The sequence below is a fragment of the Sinohyriopsis cumingii genome, chromosome 12, assembly GCF_028554795.1.
Source record: "Sinohyriopsis cumingii isolate HCF-2022 chromosome 12, ASM2855479v2, whole genome shotgun sequence".
Lineage (NCBI taxonomy): Eukaryota > Metazoa > Mollusca > Bivalvia > Unionida > Unionidae > Sinohyriopsis > Sinohyriopsis cumingii.
The window spans coordinates 92,550,991-92,575,870 of record NC_142972.1 but is presented as its reverse complement, the minus strand read 5'-3'; the positions used below and the strand labels follow the sequence as shown (position 1 = coordinate 92,575,870).

The 24,880-nt window shown below is 33.1% G+C and overlaps 1 protein-coding gene across 1 annotated transcript; it reads right to left on the bottom strand.

The window, feature by feature from the left end:
- Nucleotides 1-1,727: 1,727 nt before the first annotated feature.
- LOC149786986 (secretory phospholipase A2 receptor-like) lies at nucleotides 1,728-11,095 on the bottom strand. The gene is made up of 4 exons (XM_089977538.1): nucleotides 10,869-11,095; nucleotides 9,656-9,898; nucleotides 9,051-9,227; nucleotides 1,728-7,261 (listed from the first exon to the last, which is right to left on the bottom strand). The coding sequence occupies exons 1-4, from the start codon at nucleotides 10,948-10,950 to the stop codon at nucleotides 7,047-7,049; spliced, it is 717 nt and encodes a 238-aa protein (XP_089833664.1). The 5' UTR covers nucleotides 10,951-11,095; the 3' UTR covers nucleotides 1,728-7,046.
- Between the last annotated feature and the right edge of the window lie 13,785 nt (nucleotides 11,096-24,880).

The window sequence follows — 24,880 nt, the reverse complement described above, 5'->3', positions numbered from 1 at the left end:
GAGACAGGTTCAAATGCTGCTAATGGTTGCCGCTCAAATTCTGTATCCCAACTGTATGGTGACGACGAGTTAATTGAAACTGTGGTGTTAAGCTTATCTCTAATGGTTTGTACTTTGTCAAGGAAGAAATTTGCAAACATGTCCGGAAGGTCGTCTGGAGAGAACGTAGTTGGAAGTGGTGTAGATTTGCTCGTTGACATTAGCTTGTTAGTAATCTCGAAGACCTCTTTGCAGCTGGAACTTTCCATGATCTTAGTAGTGTAGTGGGCTGATTTCGCTAAATGGACTATATTTGTGATATTCTTCTTAGAGGCTTCATAGATTTGCTTATGAATAGTAAGTCTGGTGGAAAGCCAAAACCTCTCAGCTTTACGGCGGTCTCTTTTAGCAGCGCGTAGCTGGTCCCTAACACTGCTATACCATGGAGAACACTTTTGAATTGATACTCTGCACTTGGCAGCTGGTGCATGTTTGTCATGCAATGAACGCAGGCAGTTATCGAGTTGTTCTGCGGTAGGAGGTAAGCAAGTTGTTAAGTTAGTTTGGATGTCGTGCATTAGTTTGGTTAAATACACTAATAGACACTATTATACTCTAACATACCAACACAAACAATCAGGAGAAAATGCTTAAAGTGTTTTCGCTGTTAACATACAAAACATAGACAAAAAAAACTAACACATACATAAAACACAAATTGCAATAAGATTCATATCTAATATCTCTTTTACCGAGATGTACACGACCCTGAAAAGGATCGCTTATATAATTTTCCTCCCTTTGTGAGTCCACCTTTCTGATTTAGCACCACTGATCTCATATCAGCCCCATTTATTTCCTATAATTCTTCTACAGTATATTTGCGAAGACTTTCAGCTTAAAGGAAGACACTTTCGTCTCTTCTCGTCATCAGTGATCCTAGCTGGATGACCCTGTTTCCTGAACTTCTCCGGACTTTTCATTACAGTTGTCATTTAGATGATGGAAGCAACTACCTTTGATGGAACGCTCCTATTATTTTCTTATCTACTCCTCCCAGGTTGCATTGATATTTACAACTTTCAAATCCATTGCTTCTTTTAAAGCCTCTTAGCTGTTTGAAGTCAGGCCATTTGCCATCGACTATGACCTTAGGTCGGGTATCGCCATACTGCTTCTTTATTTTAGAACTTACTCCAATCCTCCATCGAATTCATTGCATCTGAAAACGACCTAGTTTTGCAAATGTGGGACAGTTGTCATTTATTTTTATTTGTTTAGGATCGGAGACGAATGGCTGGACTGACATCATAATCAGCATATATACGATCCTGTCCATCGACTTCTTACCTTATCGTTGGTGGAATAAAGGACCCCTACTGCGTGCCGAGCAAACACTTTAGCTATTAGGGGTATGTGCACGGAACTGAATGTAATTTTCCTAAAACTGGAGAAAGCCCCTACGGCACTTTAATGCTTGCACGTCATGCCATTTAAATGAACGGTCCAAAATACCGCAGTGCGCAGCAGCATTGAGCAACATACTTTAATGGTTGTGTATTTACCTGTAAGGTTTCTTTTTTAATTTCAAACTTAAACATGTTTTATTTTTGTGCAACATTGCAATCTATTTTGGTAAAGATGATGTACCCAGATTTTGTTGTCACTTTATTTTAAATTAACGACTTTCAAAGGTTGATTTGTCCATCGTTTTCAGTTATAATCATAATGAAACATAAAGTAGATGCTTATTCAATTTTCATTACTATATTTAATGAGGATGTCTTCATTAAAATGTGATACCTTAGTCGTTGAATGTAACATTTACACGAAATTGTATGGGTGACAAAAACTATAGAATTGAAACATGCTAAGGTCATAATAGTTCAGTCACTAACAATTTGCGTGATTCATGTGGGAAAATATATAAACGTGCATACCTGCAGTCAGTTTTTGCTTGCAAGAGTGTAGTTTTAAGAATTCTTGATGGCGCCTTCTTATAGATTAAATAGATGTATTCTGAAAGAGCGGTAGTCTAAACATATATTCAGATTTGATTATCCTGATGAACAGAGGGAAGAAACGATGTAAAATTAACAATACGAACCTATATTATCAATTCCAGCAATATAATACTTTGTAAATCTATCGTTCCCTTTTGTTAGTTCCTTTGATGTGCGTATTAAGAAAATGGTGCACATTTAGAAATTTAGAAGTTAGCAACATTCTGTGGGACTTCTATCATAAACGAGTTACACGCAATAAAGCATATTTTAGTACGTAATAATAATAGTGTTAACTTTACACAATGCGAATTGAAAAGAAGTGGTTAGAGTTCTTGCGAAAATTTCAAGCAAAGGACAAGCTAGGTCAAACCTTTACCATCAGATTTATCGTTTCTTCAGTCGCTTTGATGCAATCACATAAGAAAATCGCATTTTACAATTGGATCCGAACACAAAACATAACTAAAAGAAATCTGCTTGTGAGGACGTTTGTATAGTTATATTATTTTCCGTCAATGATGGTTTGATTATTGTTACATTACATTTCCCGTCAGTGAGGATTTGTCCATACTTATATTATATTTCCCGCTAGAGAAGATTTGTCAATAGTTGGAATGATTACCATCAATGATGATTTGACTATAGCTACATAATATCTCCCGTCGTAGAGGAATTGTCAATAGATAAAACGAACATCGTGATGGCGATTTGTTTATAATAATTATGTTTTTCAAAGACACACAAATTAGATGATTTTAGTCACGAAATGACTTAAAATGAGGAAAATGAAATTTAAATGTTAAGCTCATATATACAACAGAACAACAAGGACTACATCGGTTATGCTACTCGTTTCATATCGTCACTTAATACTTTATCGTTTGCAAGCATTGAGAAATACGTACCTCTTTTTCTGGATAAATATGTACAGGTGAGCTTTGCTGTATTCTAAAAATTGCATTCTGTATGTTTATACCATGTTAGCGCAAAAACGCAATCACTTTCTGCCAGGTTGGGACGCTCTTGTACATTGATATGCTTGTTTTTAAACAAAATAGGCAATTATTTCATTAAATGGTCGACATACATGTATCGGCACCTATGTTTTAGAAACAAAAGTATTTGTATATTTCATACAGGGAATTTAATATGATGACGAATCAAAACTTGCATGTTATACACATATATTTTAAAGTCCAAAGTTCGATGAATTTCAAATAAGTTTGTGCTAAATAGTATTGTTGAACTTTTCACTTTAACATTTAACCAACGCCCATAAAATGCAACGGAATCTCCGGAACAAACAATATCCTTCATCACCCTTACAAGCATGGGCTGATCATGGTCAGTTATCTTGATTTTTCGAAAGGTCTTTTCTGTTCTCTGTATAAGCTGTTATATGCTGTATGAGTCTACGCCAGAAGAAAAAAATATTCTAAATGCATAAAGACATAATTAAAGTGTAAAACAATATGTTTAGCATCTGATTTTGATTATTATGTAGGGGAACTAAAACACCTTCAAAATCATGAGCTTCTTTTTAACTGAAGTTGGTCATTATTGATCCGCACGAAGCATTTTATAGTGAGCACGTTATCTGGAAACAACATGGCTGTTTTTTTTAGACGGAATCAGATCTTTTAAAAATATATGGGTTTTATTGTATCCAAGGTAGATCTTTGTTAAATGCACTCCGCATTTTGTTTTGGAATATTTCTAACAAGTTATGTTTGGTTTCGTCAGATTGTTATTTATTGTTGTGTTTGCAAGACCACTTGTTATTTATTGTTGTGTGACCAGTAGCTTCTCGTGGGTCGGTGGTTCTTCCCGATGTTTTCCCGGGTTCTTCCTCCACCATTAATACTGGCCGCCACGTATAGCCTATCGTGTGCTGAAAAATGGCGTTAAACCCCACATCAACAACATCAACATTACAAGAACACGTGCTACGTATTCAAATAGAGAGGTATCATTCGCTCAGAAAAAAAATAGATTGACTACAATGGTTTATCGAATGATTATAAAATATCAACTTATGATTGACATTACGTTGAGGTTGTCGTAAATACCTTAACCTTCAGATATGTGTAAATATATAAACATGACAAATCATGGCAAAAGTTATTCATTATGAACCTGGATCATAAATACCTATTAAATCGAGCACAGGCAAATATATACTAGTAAACCCACACACAAAATAAACCCTTTAAACATTTGGAGATTCTCCAGTATGAAAGATTATAACATAGGTAATTTGTTATGAAACCCGAATGATAGCATGTATTATGTAGAAGGTATACGAAATTGTATCCAGGGTACTGTATAATAAAGTGTAACTTGTCTATTTATTAATATACTTTATCTTAGTCCTGTCTATTGATCATTAAACTCTATCCTGTGTATTGATTATAAACTCTGTCCTGTGCAGTGGATATTACATTTTATCATGTATATTGATTATTAAACTATATCCTGTGTATTGATTATTAAACTCTATGATGTGCACTGATTATTAATCTTTATCCTGTGTATTCATTTTTAAACTCTGTGTATTGAATATTAAAATATATCCTATATATTAATTATTAATTTGCATCATGTGTATTGATTACTAATCTCCATTCTGTGCATTGATTATTAAGCTCTTGCGTATTGATTAATTAGCTCTATCCTGTGCATTGATCATTAAACTATATCATGTGTGTCGTTTATTAAGCTCTGTCCTATGTATTAAGCTCTATTCTATGTATTGATTATTAAGCTGTATCCTATGTATTAAACTCTACTCTATGTATTGATTATTAAGCTCTATCCTATGTATTAATAATTAAACTCTGTTCTATATATTGATTATTAAACTCAATATTGATTATTAAACTCTATCCTGTGTACTGATTATTAAAAATCTATTCTGTGTATTGATTACTAAACTCTATCATGTGTACTGATTATTAAACTCTCTCAAGTGTATTTATTTTTAAACTCCATCATGTGTATTGATTATTAAACTGTATTATATCTGTTGATTATTAATTTCTTTCCTGTGTATTGATTATTAATCTATATCCTGTGTATTGATTATTAATGTGTAATCAATATTAAACTATATCATGTGTATTGATTATTAAATTACATCTTGTGTATTGAGTATTAAACTCAATACTATTTATTTATTATTAAGCTCTATCTTGTGTATTGATTATTAAACTATATCATTTGTATTGATTATTAATCTCTATCCTGTGTACTGATTATTAAACTATATCCTGCGTATCGATCATTAAACTGTATCATGCGTTTTGACTATTCAACTTTATCTTGTGTATTGACTATTAACCTTTATCCTGTGTATTGATTATTTAACTGTATCATGTGAATTGATTATTAAAATGATTATACGTTTTGATTATTTAACTCTATCCTGTGTATTGATTATTAAACTCTATCCTGTGTATTGATTATTAAATTCCATCTTGCGCAACGATTATTAAGCTCTGTCCTGTGTATTGATTATTAAACTCTATCCTGTGTATTGATTATTAAATTCCATCTTGTGCATTTATTATTAAGCTCTATCCTGTGTATTGATTATTCAATTATATCCTTTATTTTGATTAATAAACTATAATCTATGTAGTATTTATTAAGTTATCTCTCATGTATTAATTATTAAACGCTATCCAATTACTGATTATTAAACCTCGATCATGTGTATTGATTATTAAACTATATACTGTGTACTGATTATTAAGCTCTACTCTGTGTATAAGATTATTAACTTTATCCCGTGTATTGATTATTGAACTCTATCCAGTGCAATGATTATTAAACTTTATCCAATGTATTGATTATTAAACTCCATTTATGTGTTGAATATTACAATCTAATATATGTATTGATTATTAAACTCTATCCTGTGTACTGATTATTAAGCCTCTATCCTATTTATTGATTATTAAATTATATCATGTGTATTGATTATTAAGCTATATGATGTGTACTGATTATTAATCTTTATCTTGTGTATTGATTTTTTAACTCTACTCTGTGTATTGATTATTAAATGTATTCTGTGCATTGATTATTGAACTCTATCCAGTGCATTGATTATTAAACTTTATCCAATGTATTGATTATTAAACTTTATCCAATGTATTGATTATTAAACTTTATCCAATGTATTGATTATTAAACTCCATTATGTGTTGATTATTGCAATCTAACCTATGTAATAATTATTTATCTCTGTCCTGTGTATTGATTTGTATGCTATATCCTGTGTATTGATTATTAAACTCTAGCCTGTGCATTGATTATTAACCTCTATCATGTGTATTAAATTATTTATCTCTATCCTGACTTTTTATAATTATTAAGCTCAGTCCTTTATATTGATTATGAAACTTTATTCTCTATATTGATTATTAAATTATATCATGTATATTGATTATCAAACTTTATCCTGTGGATTGATTATTGAATTTTACGTTGTGTATTGATTATTAAACTGTATCACGTAAACTGTATGATAACCTGTGTCCTGTGTTCTATATAATACTTGATAGCCCGTGTACTATGAAATAAATTTATCTTGTATACTATTTAATCAACTGTATCCTGTGAAGTGTGTAATGAACTGTAACCTGTCTGCTGTATAATGAACTGTATCATCTGTGCTGTATAATAAACATCATCCTGTATACTGGATAATATCCCACATTATGTGTGCTATATAATAATCTGTATATCCTGTGTAGTGTATAATGTCCTGTATTTCGTGTACTGTATAATAAACTGTATCCTGTGTAGTGTATACTGTAATGTATTCCGTGTAACTGTATAATAAACTGTATCCTGTATACTAGATATTATCCCATATTATGTATGCTGTATAATAATCTGTTTATCCTGTGTAGTGTATAATGTCCTGTATTCCGTGTACTGTATAATAAACTGTATCCTGCTTACTGTAGAAATATAATATTTATCTTTGTAAGGAGAGGGTGTAATAAAAAATAATCGCTGTTCTATGCATCTATATATCTGTTATCGAAATTGTTAAATGCTCCTCTGACAAAGAAAGTATTGCTGTTGATCAGTGCAGTTAAAGTTGCAATATGTTCCATCATAAAGTGTCCCACAGGTTGGATCCTCAACTTGTAGGTGTGGACAGGTGGGGTGCCGTGGTATATACGAAGCTGGTTGGCCGTTCCACCACTTAGTCTCGCAGTTTGCATTCATGCATCGAAGTCCAATCCACGTATCGTCATACCCTGTGAGTAAATATGTAATGACGTTTAATAGAGCAAGTAATAGTTTTGACTAATCTACGTTTAATAGAGCAAGTAACAGTTTTGACTAATCTACTAACACATATTAAACCTTTGGTATTGCTATATTGCAGCTTCATGAGGTAAACAGTTAAATTCTTAATTTCCTACTTGCATTATTAAATTTGAATCCATTACAACAGGCTGCATATATCAGTATAACCTTCTCATAATCGGTTTTAACTTCTCTACTTGCTGCTAAATAGTTTTTTATGATTTATAGATTTGTTCAAGAGTTCAGAGCAGATTCAAAGAAGATGGATGACTGAATCAGGACTAATAACGTGGCATATTCTTAAGACGATTTTCTTGTTCATAAAGCTACAGCATGACCCGTTAAATACTGGAATTAATACAATAGTATTTTCTGAAATTTATACCATTGTTCATCAAGCTACATAATGGTTCGTTCAATAATGTGACAAAATAATTATTATAATGTTATGAACATAATTACTTTGTTCATCACTTTGCAATGTTGTCCGTAAAGTACTGGGGTTACATATATCATAAATATTTTGAAAATGATACCCTTGTTAATCGCGATGATAATAACATAACATATTCTGAAATTCATACTATTTTCACCTGTAATGCATTACGGTCCATAAAGTACTGCGGAGATAATATCATTGCATATTCTGAACATCAAAGCATTTTCATCACACTGCAGAATGCTCCGTAATGTACAGGGAAGTTAATAACATAGCAGATGTTTGTCACAAAGCAGTACAGTCCATAAATTACTCAGACGATACTATCATAGAATATTATCATAAGTCACCCCATTTTTCATCACACTATAACATGGTGTATAATATTTGCTGTATTGTTTTGGAGAAAACAAATGTGTTACATCAGTTACATATAAATGCAATATTTTCTATTTTGCAAAGCCAACAAGTAAAATTAAATGTTAATAAATAATATCCAATTAACGTTTCATGAAAATGTCACCTGAGAAGCGATATAAGATTGATTTTATCTGCATTTGGGTCTGATATATTGATAACGAGTGAGAGTGTTTCTGACTCAACAACTCTTGAAGCTTGAAAACCACTGTTGTCACTAATTGCCACCAAACAAATTGATCACTGCGAATGATAATAGTAAATTTCTGTTACTTGCATATTCCAAGAGAAAACCGTGTTATATCATACATATTTCCATGAAATATTTTAACTGACTATTTAATAATTTCATGGTAACAATAATGAAATTTGCATGTGATTTCCTCGGTTTAAACACTAACGCATGTAACAAATGTAAGCCGCCGTAAGGTCAAAGCTGGCATCTTAAGCCAGTGATTACATAACTGATTATACTTTGCCACTTGTATATTGCTTATTGCTTTGACTGAAAAGTTATGCCGGCAAAAATAATGTAGTTCCTAAATCATAGCGACTCCACCATTAAAGTTGCCACTTGATTAATAGAAATATAAATTGGTAACTGGCAAAATGAAAATGGATTGTTTTTTAAAATATAAAATATATCTTAATCTGTATAGGTTTTAGACAATAATATATCAGTTAATTACTGCACCGAAATGATGTTACAAGCGCAAATAATATCAATGAAAGCGTAATTAAATTGATGTTGCTCTGGTTTATGTAGCTGTAATTTGAAAACATTATTATCACAATGTGAAAGGTATACCAGATCTGACATAAATTGCATGAAATTATGACTGATATGTCAATTCACATAAAGTGCAAACGTCTCTTAATACCTTGTGTCACATTCATGATGTGCTGGAGTTCAGCCTCATTCCTGATGATAAGCAGCTTAGCTCCTTCTGTTTCACATAAAGCCATTGCGTCCATATAGTTCGTAGTCATGTTGTGGAGTTTATAGCACAGTCCAAGTGTCTGGTTATAAACATAATCTCCATCGCAATGACCGGGCTCTGCTAACCAGAAAATAAGCAAACTATTAAATTTGACATTTGGAATTTGACATTTATTGCCAGTAACTATGGATGAACTTGATTAGCTCGTTCGTCTATATTTTAAATGATGGTCTATTTATAAAAAATGTACTGTAATTTGACAATTTTCGTCAGTAAATTGGATTTATATTTTTAGTTCATTACAATTGTAATAAATGAAATTGCGTATATGATAGCTAGTTCCTTCATTTACATTGAATATAACTGTGTATGTATTTCTCATATGTTTGAATTTGATAGTTATTGCTGATAAAAATTGAGTATCTGAGTTCCTTCGTCAACATTTTAAAAACGTGTCTATGTTTTAATCACGTATTGCAATTTGACACTTGTCATCAGCAAATTTGAATTAGTTTGGATAGTTCAGTTGTCTACAGTTTACATACGGGAGTAGTATTTCCATCCTTGCTGCATTGCGTGACTAGAAGGGAGACCACGTTTATATGAACGAGACCCCAAACATTTCTCCATCGAATCATGGTGGAAGAATGACATGCACGATGGATCGCTTCCACACAACATGGCACCATCGATCAACGGGCAGTTATTTCGTTCCCACAGTACAGTAGATGAGTCAAGGTTGTTATCTGAATCATTGTCCAAATTCCAGGTACTACGTCTCATGGTACCTGTAGGTGAAAGTAAAGTGACATTGTTCCAGTATCCAAACGAGCCATTTTTTACAAGATCCGTAATTCTTGATAAAAATGTCTTTACTTGAGTTTCATATGGCCAAAACCATTTAGTTGCAAGTAATCGTCATTGATATTTTCTAAGTCATTTTCAAATCTAATGATACAAGAAACTGTAAAACATTATAGCATTATTCATCAGGGCAGTCTATGTTGATTGTTGACATAGGTAAATATATCTTCCCTGTCAGTTACTTCGTCTCCGTATTAAATACTTCTTTAGTATTTCCCACTTTGGTTAGGCGCATGATCAGCAGCCGATTTCATTTGTATGACTTGAATGTCAATATATGGAGTACCTTCCTTGTAAAAGAGAATGGGTCTATAAAAGGTAAATGATATTTTACAAAGTCTGAGAGCCTTTCTTGATTTAAAAAGTATACATACATTAGATAACAAACAATGTTCATGGAAACCCTTATCACCGTGGGAAACATAGCTAGAAGTACAAGCAAGAAAGCCAACGAAACTCACTGATATCAATTTAATGTACCAAGTTGACAGTTCATGTTCGAAAAGAATTTTGTTAGATTAAATATACCTACCTTAAAATCTTTATATTAAAGAAACTTTGACTATAACAAAGACTAATTTTAGCGTTTATGCTTTGTTTGTTTTGCACTTTTTCTTCGTTTTTACCCACAGTTTCTTTTTCTAGGGGATGGGGCTTAGTTTCTGGCATTACCATTTTATTTTTTGTTCTGTAGCCACCGTTACTATCACATTAGGTATCATTTACAAGTGAAGTATCTTCGATCAAAGTATTTATTGAGTTATTATACATATGATGATGGAAAAGTGGTATGATGGGTAAACTGTTAACTAATGAAAACAGCGTGAACGCGGAATATTTAATTGTGTCATGTTTCAGTTATTTTATGCAATAGAGAAAAAGTTTGACGCTTACCGGAGGCCAGTGTGTCTGCTGTCAGGAACAAGATACTGATCTGTAAAACGTAGGTTCTTGACTGAAACAGATGAGAAATCATTTTGAAAACGCAGCGTGAAATAAGACAAACTATCCCAGTCTAGGATCAACGCTTGTAACAGACGTCTAGCAAAAGTATGACACCGTGATGGAATATAACAAAATCTTCAACTGAATGAAAACCATGATATAGCTTGTCGTAATAATGCCTCATCTATGTACAGTGTCATTAGTCAACCAATGAAAATTTAGCAAACTATTGTAAACGCCATTGATCAGCAACTGAATGTTTTTGAGGGTTCTTCAATACCTTATGGATTTGCGTAGACACGCCCATCAATATCAATTTTTAAAGCCATATATTATAGGACGAAAGCATGCAATTTCGCTTCCAATCCATAAGGCAGAACTGCTGATTGACAAAATACACCAGTCCATAAGCCATAATTGCTGATTGACTAAAGAATCGAATCCAGTCCATGAGTCAGGATTTTTGATTGATTGAGAAACTACACCAGTCGATAAGTCAGAACAACTGATTGACTATGAAAAGACAACAGTTGCACTAATTACAGAAAGTCAAAAAATATTTAAAAAAAACTTTGTCAAGAAAACCCAGGCTATTTTTACTGTACAATAAACTAAAATTCGTGTCCTCAATTAATCGTTGGAATTACCTTTTGTATCTTAAGCACATATATGACTACTTTCTGTTCTAAAACTGGTAACTATACAATAAATAGATATTTTCATGACCTGTACAGTGTCCCATTCGAGTAAAATATATTCTTATGATCCGCACAAAGAAACATTTTGTCTATCCCATTCCGTATCGGGCACATATTCCTATATTTGGTGATACTGTAACAAGTTTCTGACATGCTTGAAAAACAAAACAATTGATTGAGCTTGCTTGCATATACCTTTGAAACTTTAAATTTGCATCATGCTTCTTGATCTCTTGCGTGACTTTATTTTAATCTGTATTAGCTATTACTTTAACAGCAAGAGAAAAGTATATCCGAAAAGTAACAGAATATAATCTCATTGAATAGGCTATCCAGTCTGATACTCATTTTTGTGAAAATCAAAAATAGCACATTAATAAACTTTAAAGATTTATAAATAGTAACATAGAATGAAGTCAAAAGTTTCTGACAATCAAGACTAATGGCAAATTTGGGGAGAAGTTGCAATATTGATATAATTCGGTGTGGTAACTTATCTTTATCAAACTATTTTTTTTAAGTTTATCTTATGAAATTTGTGTTATTGTATGCTCCAGTGAACGATGTCATTGCCCGTAGTCATTGTCTGTATCTGTCAGTGTGTATTTATTTGTATAAATATATATGAGTCTGCAACAAAAGACTGACAATACATTTGAGGTCCAATAATATGTTTGCATAATTTTGTGGATGAGTTGTGGCAAACGAACACCATGAGAAAGTGTGTGAACCCATCAGGTCTCACCCTACACAGATATGCATGCACTCTCTCTTATTTGTATTTCTTTTGACTATCGTTCAAACAGTCCCTGTCTTCGTATACCTCATAAACATTTTAAACCTGACATAGTGATCGTAGAAATAAAGTTAACCTGGGAATTGTCCTTGGTGTGGACATTTAAATCATGATATATCATGTACAAGTGATAAATCAGAGGCGAATGGGGTATATGATAAACAGTGGTCTCCAGATAGAGTGCTAGATATAATTATTCTAAGTACAATCTCCAGGTACAACAGACAAAATTATACTCGTTATGTTCTTTCTTTGGCGGGGGGGGGGGCCTCAATTAGTGGACAGCACAGTTGTTAAACAAAGAAGAGAAAATATTTCATATTAGATGAATCATTCTTTTGCTCAGAAAAGAATATTCATAGTACCAGGATTGTAAAGAAGAAAAGACTTTTCTATTGAAACGTGTTATTAGAGAATAGGTCCGAACATCAATACGCAAAATGAAAAGTGCCATTAGTTTAAATTATGCCACTATAACAAATGCACGAAATATTTCTAGGAATTCTTTTTTAACTATATGCAAGGCTATTAAATTGTATGTCGTGTTTACTTTTGAGTTTAGCATAAACTGCTCACTTATGTTTATGTTTGATCGTTAATGTCATATTAGAAACAAAAAGGTAATCAGATATTGTCATTAACTTAACGTAATTCTATGTTGAGCGAATTGATAAATTCGTATGTGTTTGTGCCGTAGAGAGAGAGAGAGAGAGAGAGAGAGAGAGACATTCAGACAGACCGACAGACATAAAGACAGTTTTCTTCTTTGTGAGATTTTGGTTTTGTGCTAATCATGTTTTTGTTAGATATGCTCTTTCGTACCAAGGCAATATCCTTCGCATTTTGAATCAAGCAAACTGATATACATCTTTTACATTTTAAAAAGGCCGTATAATTTGCAATAATAAAATTAACATATTGTAAGCTCAGGCTTAATAGCATTGCGCACATTTCATTAACTCACTTCAATAATTAGGTATAATACGAGACGAAATTTTATCCAGTCAGACGATTTTATGCAACCCCGATTTGAATGTTGGAGGACATAAATAATTCAGAGGGCATGGTAAACAGCTGTTTGTGTGACTAACGACACCCTTAGGAGAAAGCAGAAATGGAAAGTGTCATTAACATCAATTATGCTACTGTAAAAAGCGAATTCAATACTGTGAAAATGTCGAGTACGCTCTTGTTCTAACAATAATGTGAAGGCAGTAAAATCCTTATCATTGCGCAAATTGATTGCAAACTACTCACTTATAAATAACATTGGATGAAAAGATTGTTACCACACGAATTATGCCGAAGGTACATGATACGTTTTCCTCTGCCATTTCTGACAGGTGGAATATTAGGTTCTAATGTTTTACTAGCGATGAAGTACGTAATATCGTCCTTTGATTTATGTTTTTAGTACAAACTAAACAATGTGAATTTCGTTTCTTCTATCATAATGCTTTTAGAAATGTCATGAGCATATATAAGCAAGTGCGACAGTAGTTTTCGAAGATTAGTCGCATTTATAAGCGTGTTATATAGATAAACTATTCATTCAAAATATACTCAGCATACTACTTCATTCCTGAGAATCATGCAAGTATAATTTGTATCACCTTCTCCCCAGGCATAGTGTGAAAACTGTACAACGCACCGAGGCAACCAGAAGAAATGCCGTACATCATTGAAAACACCATGCCGGAGAGGGACCACGATTATCATATATTGTATTGTAAGCTTTCACATTATCCTTTTATGTAAGGGTGAGAAAACACCCAGGTATATTCTTGTTTCTAAAATTAGCATCGCAATATCCTATAGTAGAACAAGATTGTTACAAGTGTCGTTTCATGCAAACAACTAGAACACAACAAGGACGCTGGCACAGTCTAAAACACATCAATCATATTATTAGTACTAAACCATATTCTATTGTTCTGATTGTACACTAAGCTAAAATATAAAAAGGAAAATAAAAGCACAACAGCTATATTGCAATCAGCTCAAACGATGTCACGGAATTGATAGAAATACTCATGGGTTTAACATAAAAACAACAATCTTCTTATCAAGATAGACTAAAAAACATTCCTCTTTAACTTTGGCGGTACAGTGGTTTTCAAAATATTAGTTGTTTTACAGAATAACAAACAAATAAACATAAACGATATTTGTGGATTTCAATCATCGAACTGGCATAGAAACATGCAATGCAAGCATACTGAAAACTCGGAGATCAATACAAATGCATGGTGACAATGATAATCACTCCTGCGCTTAGAATGCAAATGCCCAAAGAGAGAAATTGCATGCAATACGTTTTAAAAGATGTTTCAGTGAAATACAGTCTGACGAGATACAGTTTGATGAAGGAAGAGACTTTTAAAACAAAATCAAACTTCAAACGTCAATGGTCACTTGGGAAAGGAAAATGTTGCATACCTTTTATTATAATTTAGAAAATGAAGCATATAAATGGAAAAGTATAACATAACCAGAATCTTAAAATGCTTGAGGCATGCATTGAACTCAACATGAAAGAAGGAAATTGGTTTAATGCATTATCATTCACCACACATAAACGTTCTTTGAGTCCAGACGAAGCACGTAGCAAAATAGTGGCGCTTTGAGGTTTTAAAATATAATGAATGTTTAGAATGTGTCAGGTTAAAACCAACGCCACATCAGAAGTGTGCGGCAAAGGAATTCCGTATCAAGAAGACAGCTAAAGCGCAATAAATAGAAAGCAGTTCAGGGAATATGGCTAAAACAGAGTTTGTACAAGATAACAAATTTTAGAATATTGTAATTATGAAACGACAGCACATTAAAGAACTATGGATTAACTAAAAGATGCATGATATACGAATTTGTAATGATCTCGAACTAATTGAAACAGAACGTTCTTCTGAAAACATATCAGTTAAGAAAACCAAACAAACTGATACAAATGAAAAATGTGATAATCTACTACAGTACGGACCATAGCCTAGCATGGCAGTAAATGACATCACCGAAAAAGGAAAATTAAATAGCATTCGAGAATATCAAATTGGTTTAAACAAGATCTCCAGAAACTATATCAAACTAAATAGTATAAAAACTCTTCTTTGAAAATTTTAATAGACACATTGGTAACGAAAATATCGCATAGATGTAACTGCAATCATGAAATTATTAAACATTCTTGTAAGTGTACTTCAAACAGCGTTGCACACAAATATTATGTCAGCGATCTACTTTCCTAGGCTAAATTTTTCACATGGGCATGTTTAGCGTATATATATATATATATATATATATATATATATATATATATATATATATATATATAGATATATATCTAAACAACCATCGCAAATAATTTCAACAAATTAACCCATATGAATTGATATTTGGATAAGCTTTGCAACATCTCTGTATAGAAAAAGTCAGTAGAACTTTCACAGTAAGCATATATACTAATTTTGAATATTCAGTTTCACAGCACCTTTACTTGATTGCAATTGAAACGAAAGTACTTAAATAATTGTTACAGTCCTTTTCATAGTAGAGAATGTTCAACAAGTCATGCATTGTTCCATAATTGTATTCACATTTGTATTTGTTAACCGATAATCAGGTTCAATCTGTACAAAAGCTTGGCGTACAGTTGTACATTTGTCTGAATCATTATCAATTTTTACTTTGCCACTTCTCTTGACATATTCCTAGTCTTTCTGTGACGGAATTTCGAAATTGCTGCTGAACGAGTTTATATTGTTTATTACGTGTTATATTATGAATCGAGTTGAATCCTAATATAAGATACGTATTTAAATTCAGACAGCCGGGGATTGTTATGCATCTGGAATGAACCATAAAAAATTCATTCTTATTGTGTCATCTTTGAAATAGTGCCTCTTACAAAATCCCATATTCCGATATTTCATTTATACTATCCATGTTAGATAATTCTGCCACAATCTCAAATCACACTCGCAATTTGATTTGAAGCCAACTGTTTTAGCCATGAAGATATTAAAACTGTTCAATGGCTTACGTGTGAATAATTATATTTTAGTGCAATATTTGTTGACCTTCTTAAATAGGTTTTCAATAATGAGATACTCTTTAGAGCTAAAGCGAGTTGAAGAACGGGATTGAGTTAATAATCTGGTTAGTATTTTACATATGAATTTCATTTTTATGCGATAAGTTGCAGCTGTGTTAACTAAGCCTTGTATTTTAAACATTTCTCATAATTAATATATACTTTGATGTTCAACTGCAATTATATAGTACCTTTATGTACAGCGTTTCCATACCTACACTTGTGCTTTCCTGTTTGTTATTAGCTTTAGTCTCTTGATTTCCAACATTGTAATACAGCTTGCTTTTTATTCATAATATTTGTGTCTCTGGTATTTTTATTTCTCTTTTGTATTCGTTTTCCCTCCGAAACCAGCTTTTCTCTGTAAAATGAGTTGTATTTTATTTGGAAAGCCCTGCTCGCACATATTCTCCTTTTCGTATGTCTGCTGCAAGTATTTCACTTCATTCATTTTAAATGCGATCAAAGAAATGTAGTGTGCAAATGAATATTCAAAATCAGTGTATTTACACAACATGACATTTTTACTGGTTTTTACGTCGAGTTGATTCATAGCCGCCTACAATATCAACTGGGTTTGGTTACTCTTATGCAAAATTATTTGTGACTGAATATTTTATGTATGTGGTAAAATTGCAGATGTCGACGACTCTGTCCAGGAACGCAACTTGATGAGTGTTAGTGTTAGTTTTAGTTTTAGTAGTATTTAAACGAGAATTGATTCACGTCTTGATTGTATCAACATCCATGAAATTGACACATTATTTTAGTCCTTAGTCTAGTATTTAGAGCTCATCTCTGTAGAGATATAGTTAGAATAATCTTCATCGATTTTTGCAGCATCTCTTGTCGTTTCATCTGTAATGTTATATTACCATGCTAAGATATTTCCCATATTCATCTTGTTATGCATTGTCGTTACATCTGAAATGGCATTGATAAACATATTGCATTCAACTTGTCTTGCTTGTCAGTTGAGTGGTAATGTGATTTAAACAGCAGAGAGGGCGAACAGACCAAATAATTCCGACAAAAAAATAAAACCTCCATGGAAATCTAATCTGCAGAAAGGTCCAGATTTTTACAAATAAACGCTTCCTGGGATGTATTTATTTCTGTAATGGACGATTATATTAATAAAACCTTAGTTCGAAATAGTAGCTGAAAAATAAAGTACTCTACATGTTTATTTATTTTTGTTTCCTCTACTGGACGACCAACATTGGTAGTCGCCCTCTCTGTTGCTATCAATTTTATTTTTTTTTAAAAATCAGAAACGTTAAAAGATTTTATCAAGACCTACACGATATCTTGTTCTTGGATCGTGCAAATTTATTGTTATAAATCCACGCGGAGTAGCTTGCGCTCGTGAAAAGAAGTTTCTAAATTTAATTATATCCATGTCACCGCTGCACCAAGTTTGATGAATATTTCTCATCGTGTGTGTATCAACTCCATTAAACACAACTAAAATATTGCAATTGTCTCTGATCACTTTTGGTATTTGTGTATACCGTTGAGTAACATAGATCACATCTGTATTTATATGTCTGCCGCGAGAAAATATTCTGGCTGGATTTGTTTGTTTATCTAGCATCACATCATCATATACAACTAAATTATTAATAAATCCGTCTAAAACATCAACGCTCGGCGCTTCATCAATATCGGTTATAAACACTATAACATCATTATCTTCGTCTAGTAATCTTGCATTTTTGTTAAAATCTTTTAATAATTCATAACACCTCTGATCATCAACGGATGGTGCTACCAAATATAATTTATCCCATTTCAACCACCTCATTATCAAATTAAGTAATAATTGCGTCTTACCCAATCCAGATGGTCCTATGATAATCATTCTGATGGAATTGGATAACGCAGGGTGGTGTTTAACTGGCCCTCGTCGCAGAGTTGCTGAGAAATCAATTATATCCATATATTTTATATCATCAATTTATATTGTTTACGATGCAGATCTAAAACTCCAACTACTGATTTAGCTACGGTTACAACAAAAAATAAAAAATAGCTTATGGTGGAAAATGTTGTGTGTGTGGTAGAAAGAAATTTTCATATTTACCTAATAAGCGGGGTGGTGATATTGCTAATTTGATGTCAAAGATTCCAGGTGCTCCATGGTCTAAATACCTAGGAGAAAAACATCTACCAGGATATAATTATTGCGGTCCTGGTACCAGACTTGACATCAGACTTGATAATCAGGATCAACCAAAACCAGACGAGGAACCAGTAAACGCTATTGATCGAGCTTGTCACGCTCATGATGTAGCTTATAAAAGTAAAAATCTGCAAGATAAGCATATTGCAGATGTGAAATTAATTCATGCGCTAGATTCTATAAAAAATAAAAATATTAAAGAAAAATTAACTTATTGGTTGGTAAGATCTGCGATGAAAGGTAAACTCGTATTAGGGGCTGGTAATATATAGTGGAATCAATTCATTATTCACCAAGAGGATACTGGAAAGGTAAAGCAGCAATTAGTAAACTTGCTGATGCAGCAGCGGTTAAACGTTCTACTGCTAAAAAATGATTATCCAAACAGGCAATATGGCAAATTTATATACCACCACCGAAACGAATTCAGTACGCATATTTCGATGTTAGTGTTCCTAATGGAGTTCATCAAGCAGATATTCTGTTTTTACCACATGATACTGTACGTAGAAAAACGTACAAGTACGCGTTAACTGTAGTTGATGTTGCAAGTAGGTATAAAGAGGCAGTGCCGCTATCAACGAAAACAGCATCTGAAGTATCTGATGCGTTTGAACGAATTTATCAACGAGGACCATTACGATGGCCACAATTATTACAGGTTGATCCTGGTAAGGAATTTCTTGGTCCAGTATCATCGTTGATGAAGCAACATAATGCCAAAATACGACGAGGGCATACTGCAATTCACCGTGATCAGGCAATTGTTGAGCGATTTAATCGAACACTTGCCGAGCGGTTATTTGGATATCAATATGCAAAGGAATTTATTCAGGATACGAGATCTCGCGAATGCGTTGCAAGATTACCAGGTGTGATAGCTGCATTAAATAATGAGATCACACGAACAATCAACATGAAACCTATTAATGCAATTACAAAAAAAAATATACCAATACAACGACGTGATTTAACACAGCCAGTATTAGGTAATATTACTGTAAGGTATTTATACGAGCCTGGTGAACTTGAAAGTAGTAAAAAAAGAGCTACTGATCCTATTTGGAGTGTTACCACACACAAAATATCCACCGTGACAAGATCCTCAGGTAGACCTGCAATCTACAGATTTACACGTGAACAATTACAAGTAATTCCCGAGGATACACAACTACCACCGCGATCACTTAACTAGCGCCTCTACGCCGATTACACTCGAGACAGGTCAACATCACATTTTCTCGTATATGACCGCGACTACTATCTTTTCTATCTACGGTAAATTGTCTTGAATCATTACTCGAATACCTCCACAGCATTATACAATTACAATTTGCGCAATTATTATTCTGCTGCTGTTTTAACTCAATAATAAATTCAACATCATTTTTTATCAGATTGTTTGTATCCGATTAGGTTTTTTTTCTTATTATATCACCCTTGATGATGATGTTGAATTCATTAACGATTTCAGGAATTATAATTCTACGTAATTGAGATATTTTTCTAACCCTTGATACCGCTAAATAGACTAAATTTGACCACTCGATATGATCGTATACAATCCAGACTCGTGTATCAGAATTAGTTAATCCTTGAGACGAGTGGATCGTCATAGCGTATCCCAATACCCATGGAGATTTGTCAGCGCGTAATGCATCTTCGACCACACTGATGTCAACAGCGACAATATCATTCAATACGAGATTTTGTTTCTCAGTCTGTCCTGGAATATCAACATTAATATTCTGTTTTCGTGTATCTGATGGTCTATAACATAACGGTACAGGCAATTCTGAATATTTTTCTTTATGCATTTGAAATAACTGCTGTTGTAAAGCGTCTCTGATTATTTTTCTGCTTGCTACAATCAAATCGTTGGGTCTCGATAAATTCAAAAAATCACTCATTGAGGTCTCTGAGATTACTCCACGTATTATTTCACACTGAATTTTGTTTGATTGTAATCTGATTAATTTTTTAAATTCCTTTAAATTTGCATCGAGAACTCTATGATCATCATCTATTTCTTCGTAATAATCAACGAAATTTTTTAACCAATCATGTGGAGATAGTCCAACAAAAGGCGGCGGTTGACCATGATCGCCACACATTATTATAGCGGTATTTTTCGTCAGCAACCAATCAAGAAACGTTTTTAATGTATTCAATGACACCGTACATATCTCGTCCCAAATAAATATTTTAGGTATATATTTTTCTCCCATTCGTTCAGGAGTCCATGTATCCCCGCGCCACCGAAAGAAACTATGATACGTGCACGATTGTACTTTTCGCTCTTTCATCTCTCGAGCAAGTCTATGTGTGGGTGTCAGCACGATCATATCTGAATTTCTAAAAACATTAATTGCTCGAGTGGTCTTGAAAATCCACCAGGTCCATTGAGATATATTGTCTTATATCTAGTTATTGGATCACTCACTGACGGCGCTTTCGACATTTCTGATATCTTATTACTTTTATGATAAAAATTTCTCATAGGAACATCTGCAGATTCTGTATAATTGTGTAATATTTCTTTTTTTATTCTCCACGAACTCCATCGTTCATCATTACTTATAAATTCCATAACAGATTCTAAATATTTACTCGAAATATAAAATGAATCCGTTGCGACTCTGACTGCGGTCTCAGGAAATCTATTAATCATCGATAATAAATTTATTGAAACATAAGCCAACATAGAAGATCTTAGATGAGTATACTGCGGGGAGACATCATTTATGTAACTAACAATCGTAACAAAGTTTGTTCCGTCGGATAAATAAACACTTTCTCGATTTACAAATATATTTCTTGCTGTTGTATCAGCGATTATAAAATCGTACTCGGTATCATCTAGAATTAAGCGTGTGTAATGTCTTTTATGATCATATGCACCACCCTGAGTAAATTTACCTATAATTCTTCTACCGAGATCTTTTGCGGTTTTTCCGTTATTTTTTAAGTTTAATCTCAAGAATTTTAGAAGCTTCTTTGATAATATTATCTTCGGAAACACCAGGACATTTTTCTTTAAATTCCTTAATGACTTCATCAAAACTGATAGAATCTGGCATGGGTAACCAAACTTCGGTCTGCGCGTGATATGATATAATTGCCTCACTGACAACCAACGATGTCAGTATCGCACAATCTAGCATATATCGTAATAAAACTATAGGCACCCAACGTTTTTCACAAAAATGTCTGCCAAGCCAAACATAACAAATTAGGTGGAGTTGTTCGTTAAACTCGAATGATTCAACACAAGCGAATCCAGTCAGATCAAAATCAGGTAATGGTCCATTAATTGCCACTCGCGTCGTCTCGTTTGTAGGGTGACCGAATCTTTTAAAGTACACAGAACAATCTCCGTATCCTAGAAAACTTCCCGGATAACATGCAACCATATCAACCGAAATAACATCGTTGTAATTATATTTGGTATTCCACAATCCGCCGTGTCTGTATTCGACGCAACTTGCGTGTACTTCCTCGATTAGATCAAATCGTGCTGGTTTCCATATTTTTTTCTCTAGCAAAATGAGCCGCAACATAATGGAACGGTAAAACAATTAGTTAGTAACTTGTTAGTATTTTCCGTGGAGTGCTTGCACTCTAAAAACTTATCCGCGAGATTTTTCATCTCGTCGTGGAGATATTCTGTTCAATATATTTCACCGTTCGGTTTAACAAACTGATCAAATTCACCTTCCTCATCACTTTTAAATAACCATACCGATGCAGGATCGTTTTCACTTCTTTCGTTGATAAAACCAAACATGCCTCCTCCCATATCTGTGTGGTAAAATTTAACAGTTCGATCACGTGGAAATATTGTTACTGCGCTGGTCCATGCATGAGCATTATGATCAATAATATTTATTGGAGATCCTGTCAATTTATATTTTGATTCGTACAATACTTCTCCCGTTATCGTTGATACTTTTATTGGAAATTTTAACATTTTTCCTAATTCAGCAACATCTTTTATTGTAGCACCGGTATCCATAACTGAATCAGCCCACGAGTTTATTTTTTCACGTCTCAAATCAGTTAATCCGTTTCCACGCATCGCGTTTGTAAAGTGTTCTATTACTCGTTCGGCTACACAATTTAACCTTGAAAATTTCATGGGTGCCAGTTTATCAACGCTGGGTTTTTTATTAATCTCATAGATTCCATAAATAACTGCTGTTACAAGGTACGCTCGCTCATAATACGGTTTATCAATACCAGTCAATAGACCCGGTCTGGAATTTTTACTTAATATGGCAATTTTATTATTACCAAGGACAGGATCATATTTATCACGGATAATCCAACTAACTGTTTCTGTTTGTACAATAAATTTTACTCTGAAGAAATATTTTTGATTGCCTTCGTACTCAGCGATGTAGTTAATGATAGTTGCAGCTCTTTTGTCATTCATTGTAGCGTCCTTGACAGTTTTGCTAATAATCTTGAACGTTGACCATACATGAGATGCACCATCCGTGTAAAATTCTTTCTTGGCGTCATGAATTTTATTGATCAAACTTTTATTTTTCGGATCAACCAGATCTCGTACTGGTAAGTCAGAAGATAATCTGTCGAGGTTGAATTTATATTTAGAAGGCCTAGTTTGGGATAATCTCGCAAACTCGTTCATATAATTAAAACAAGTATTTAAATAAAGAATATTATATACACATTATGAATCATTGTACTCGGCTCATGATCGGTTCAGTAAATCGATGCAACAAATCCTGTAGAGGTGAATTTTGTTGGATGCACTTACAAGGCATACGGCGAGGAAGTCTAGGACCAATACCGTGTCTGCGATGTGGTGTTGGAGTGCGAGGAAAAACAGAATTATGTGGAAAGTGCGATGGAAAACGGTTCAGAGAACTGAAAAGATATTATGACAAAAAAAAAATAATAGTGAAAACGCTATAAAATCCGTGGAGGATTATATATCAAGATTTCAAACAAACAATGATTTAAACAAATAATATTATTGCATAAATGGAGCAAAATAAATTTATTCCACATCCTGTCATCAAGAATTACAAATCAGACGGTAATGGTGTGATCAGAAATTGTAGGTTAAAAAGACCAGTTGGTGTTGTTACTAATACTGGTTATCTAATGTTTACTGCTGGAAAGAAACATTATCTCTGTCATCGTTTCATTTACGAGTATCACAAGGGTTTGATCAAAGATGGTTTTGTTATTGATCATACTGACTGAGATCCTCAAAATAATAGTTTATCCAACCTTAGAGTTGTCACACAAAGCGAAAACTCTGCACGTGGTAATACTGGAAGATGTAAGACAGTTTCTAGAAGGGCGGTAAATTCTACAAATATAGAAACTGGTGAAGAAATAATATTTCGTTCGATATGTGGTGCTGCGAAATATTTTGATATTCACCCGTATTCAGTACAAAAAGTAGCAGAAAATATATATAAAACTGCCTTCTCAAAAAAATATAAACAAGAAATCACCTTCCAATAACAATAATTATCATCAATACCTCGAATTATATTTATTTAATTATTTATTTTTTTGTCAGAAATTATCATTATTATACTGCTTATTTTTTGACCATACGAAAGGGAGGTAATTTTATGATTCTCGGTATATGGTCATAATTATCTACATACCCGTTTATGGTTTCTAACTTACAAAAATATACGGTTCGTGTATTTTCTGCTCTATTCGTGAAACATTTATAACAGCGCACTACACATAGACAACACATAAAATACATGTAAACACAGAAAACCGACATGTATATTTAGCTTACTGAGTGTAGAATCCAGCGTCTAGTCTGTATCGATTGCATCGGGCTAATTTTAGATCTACAGTACAGTACAGGGATCCTGCATGTATTTACTCGATTACAGAAATATATGAATAATAATGTTTGGAATTAAAAATTAGTTGCATTTTTCTTGTTCAGTAAACAAATATATATAATATATATTTTTGTACGTATGTGTGATTATTTATTTTTCTTTTTTTTATCAAGTAATATTTACAACTCAATACTCACTTGACTATATTTTTCACGGATACAGATTTACGAGTGGGAAATCTCGTAATATATATTTCTCCATTGAACAGTTATAGAGAGGATGGAAAAATCTAGCAGTTATGTTATAGAGAGGATGGAAAAATCTAGCAGTTAGATGATCTGGACTA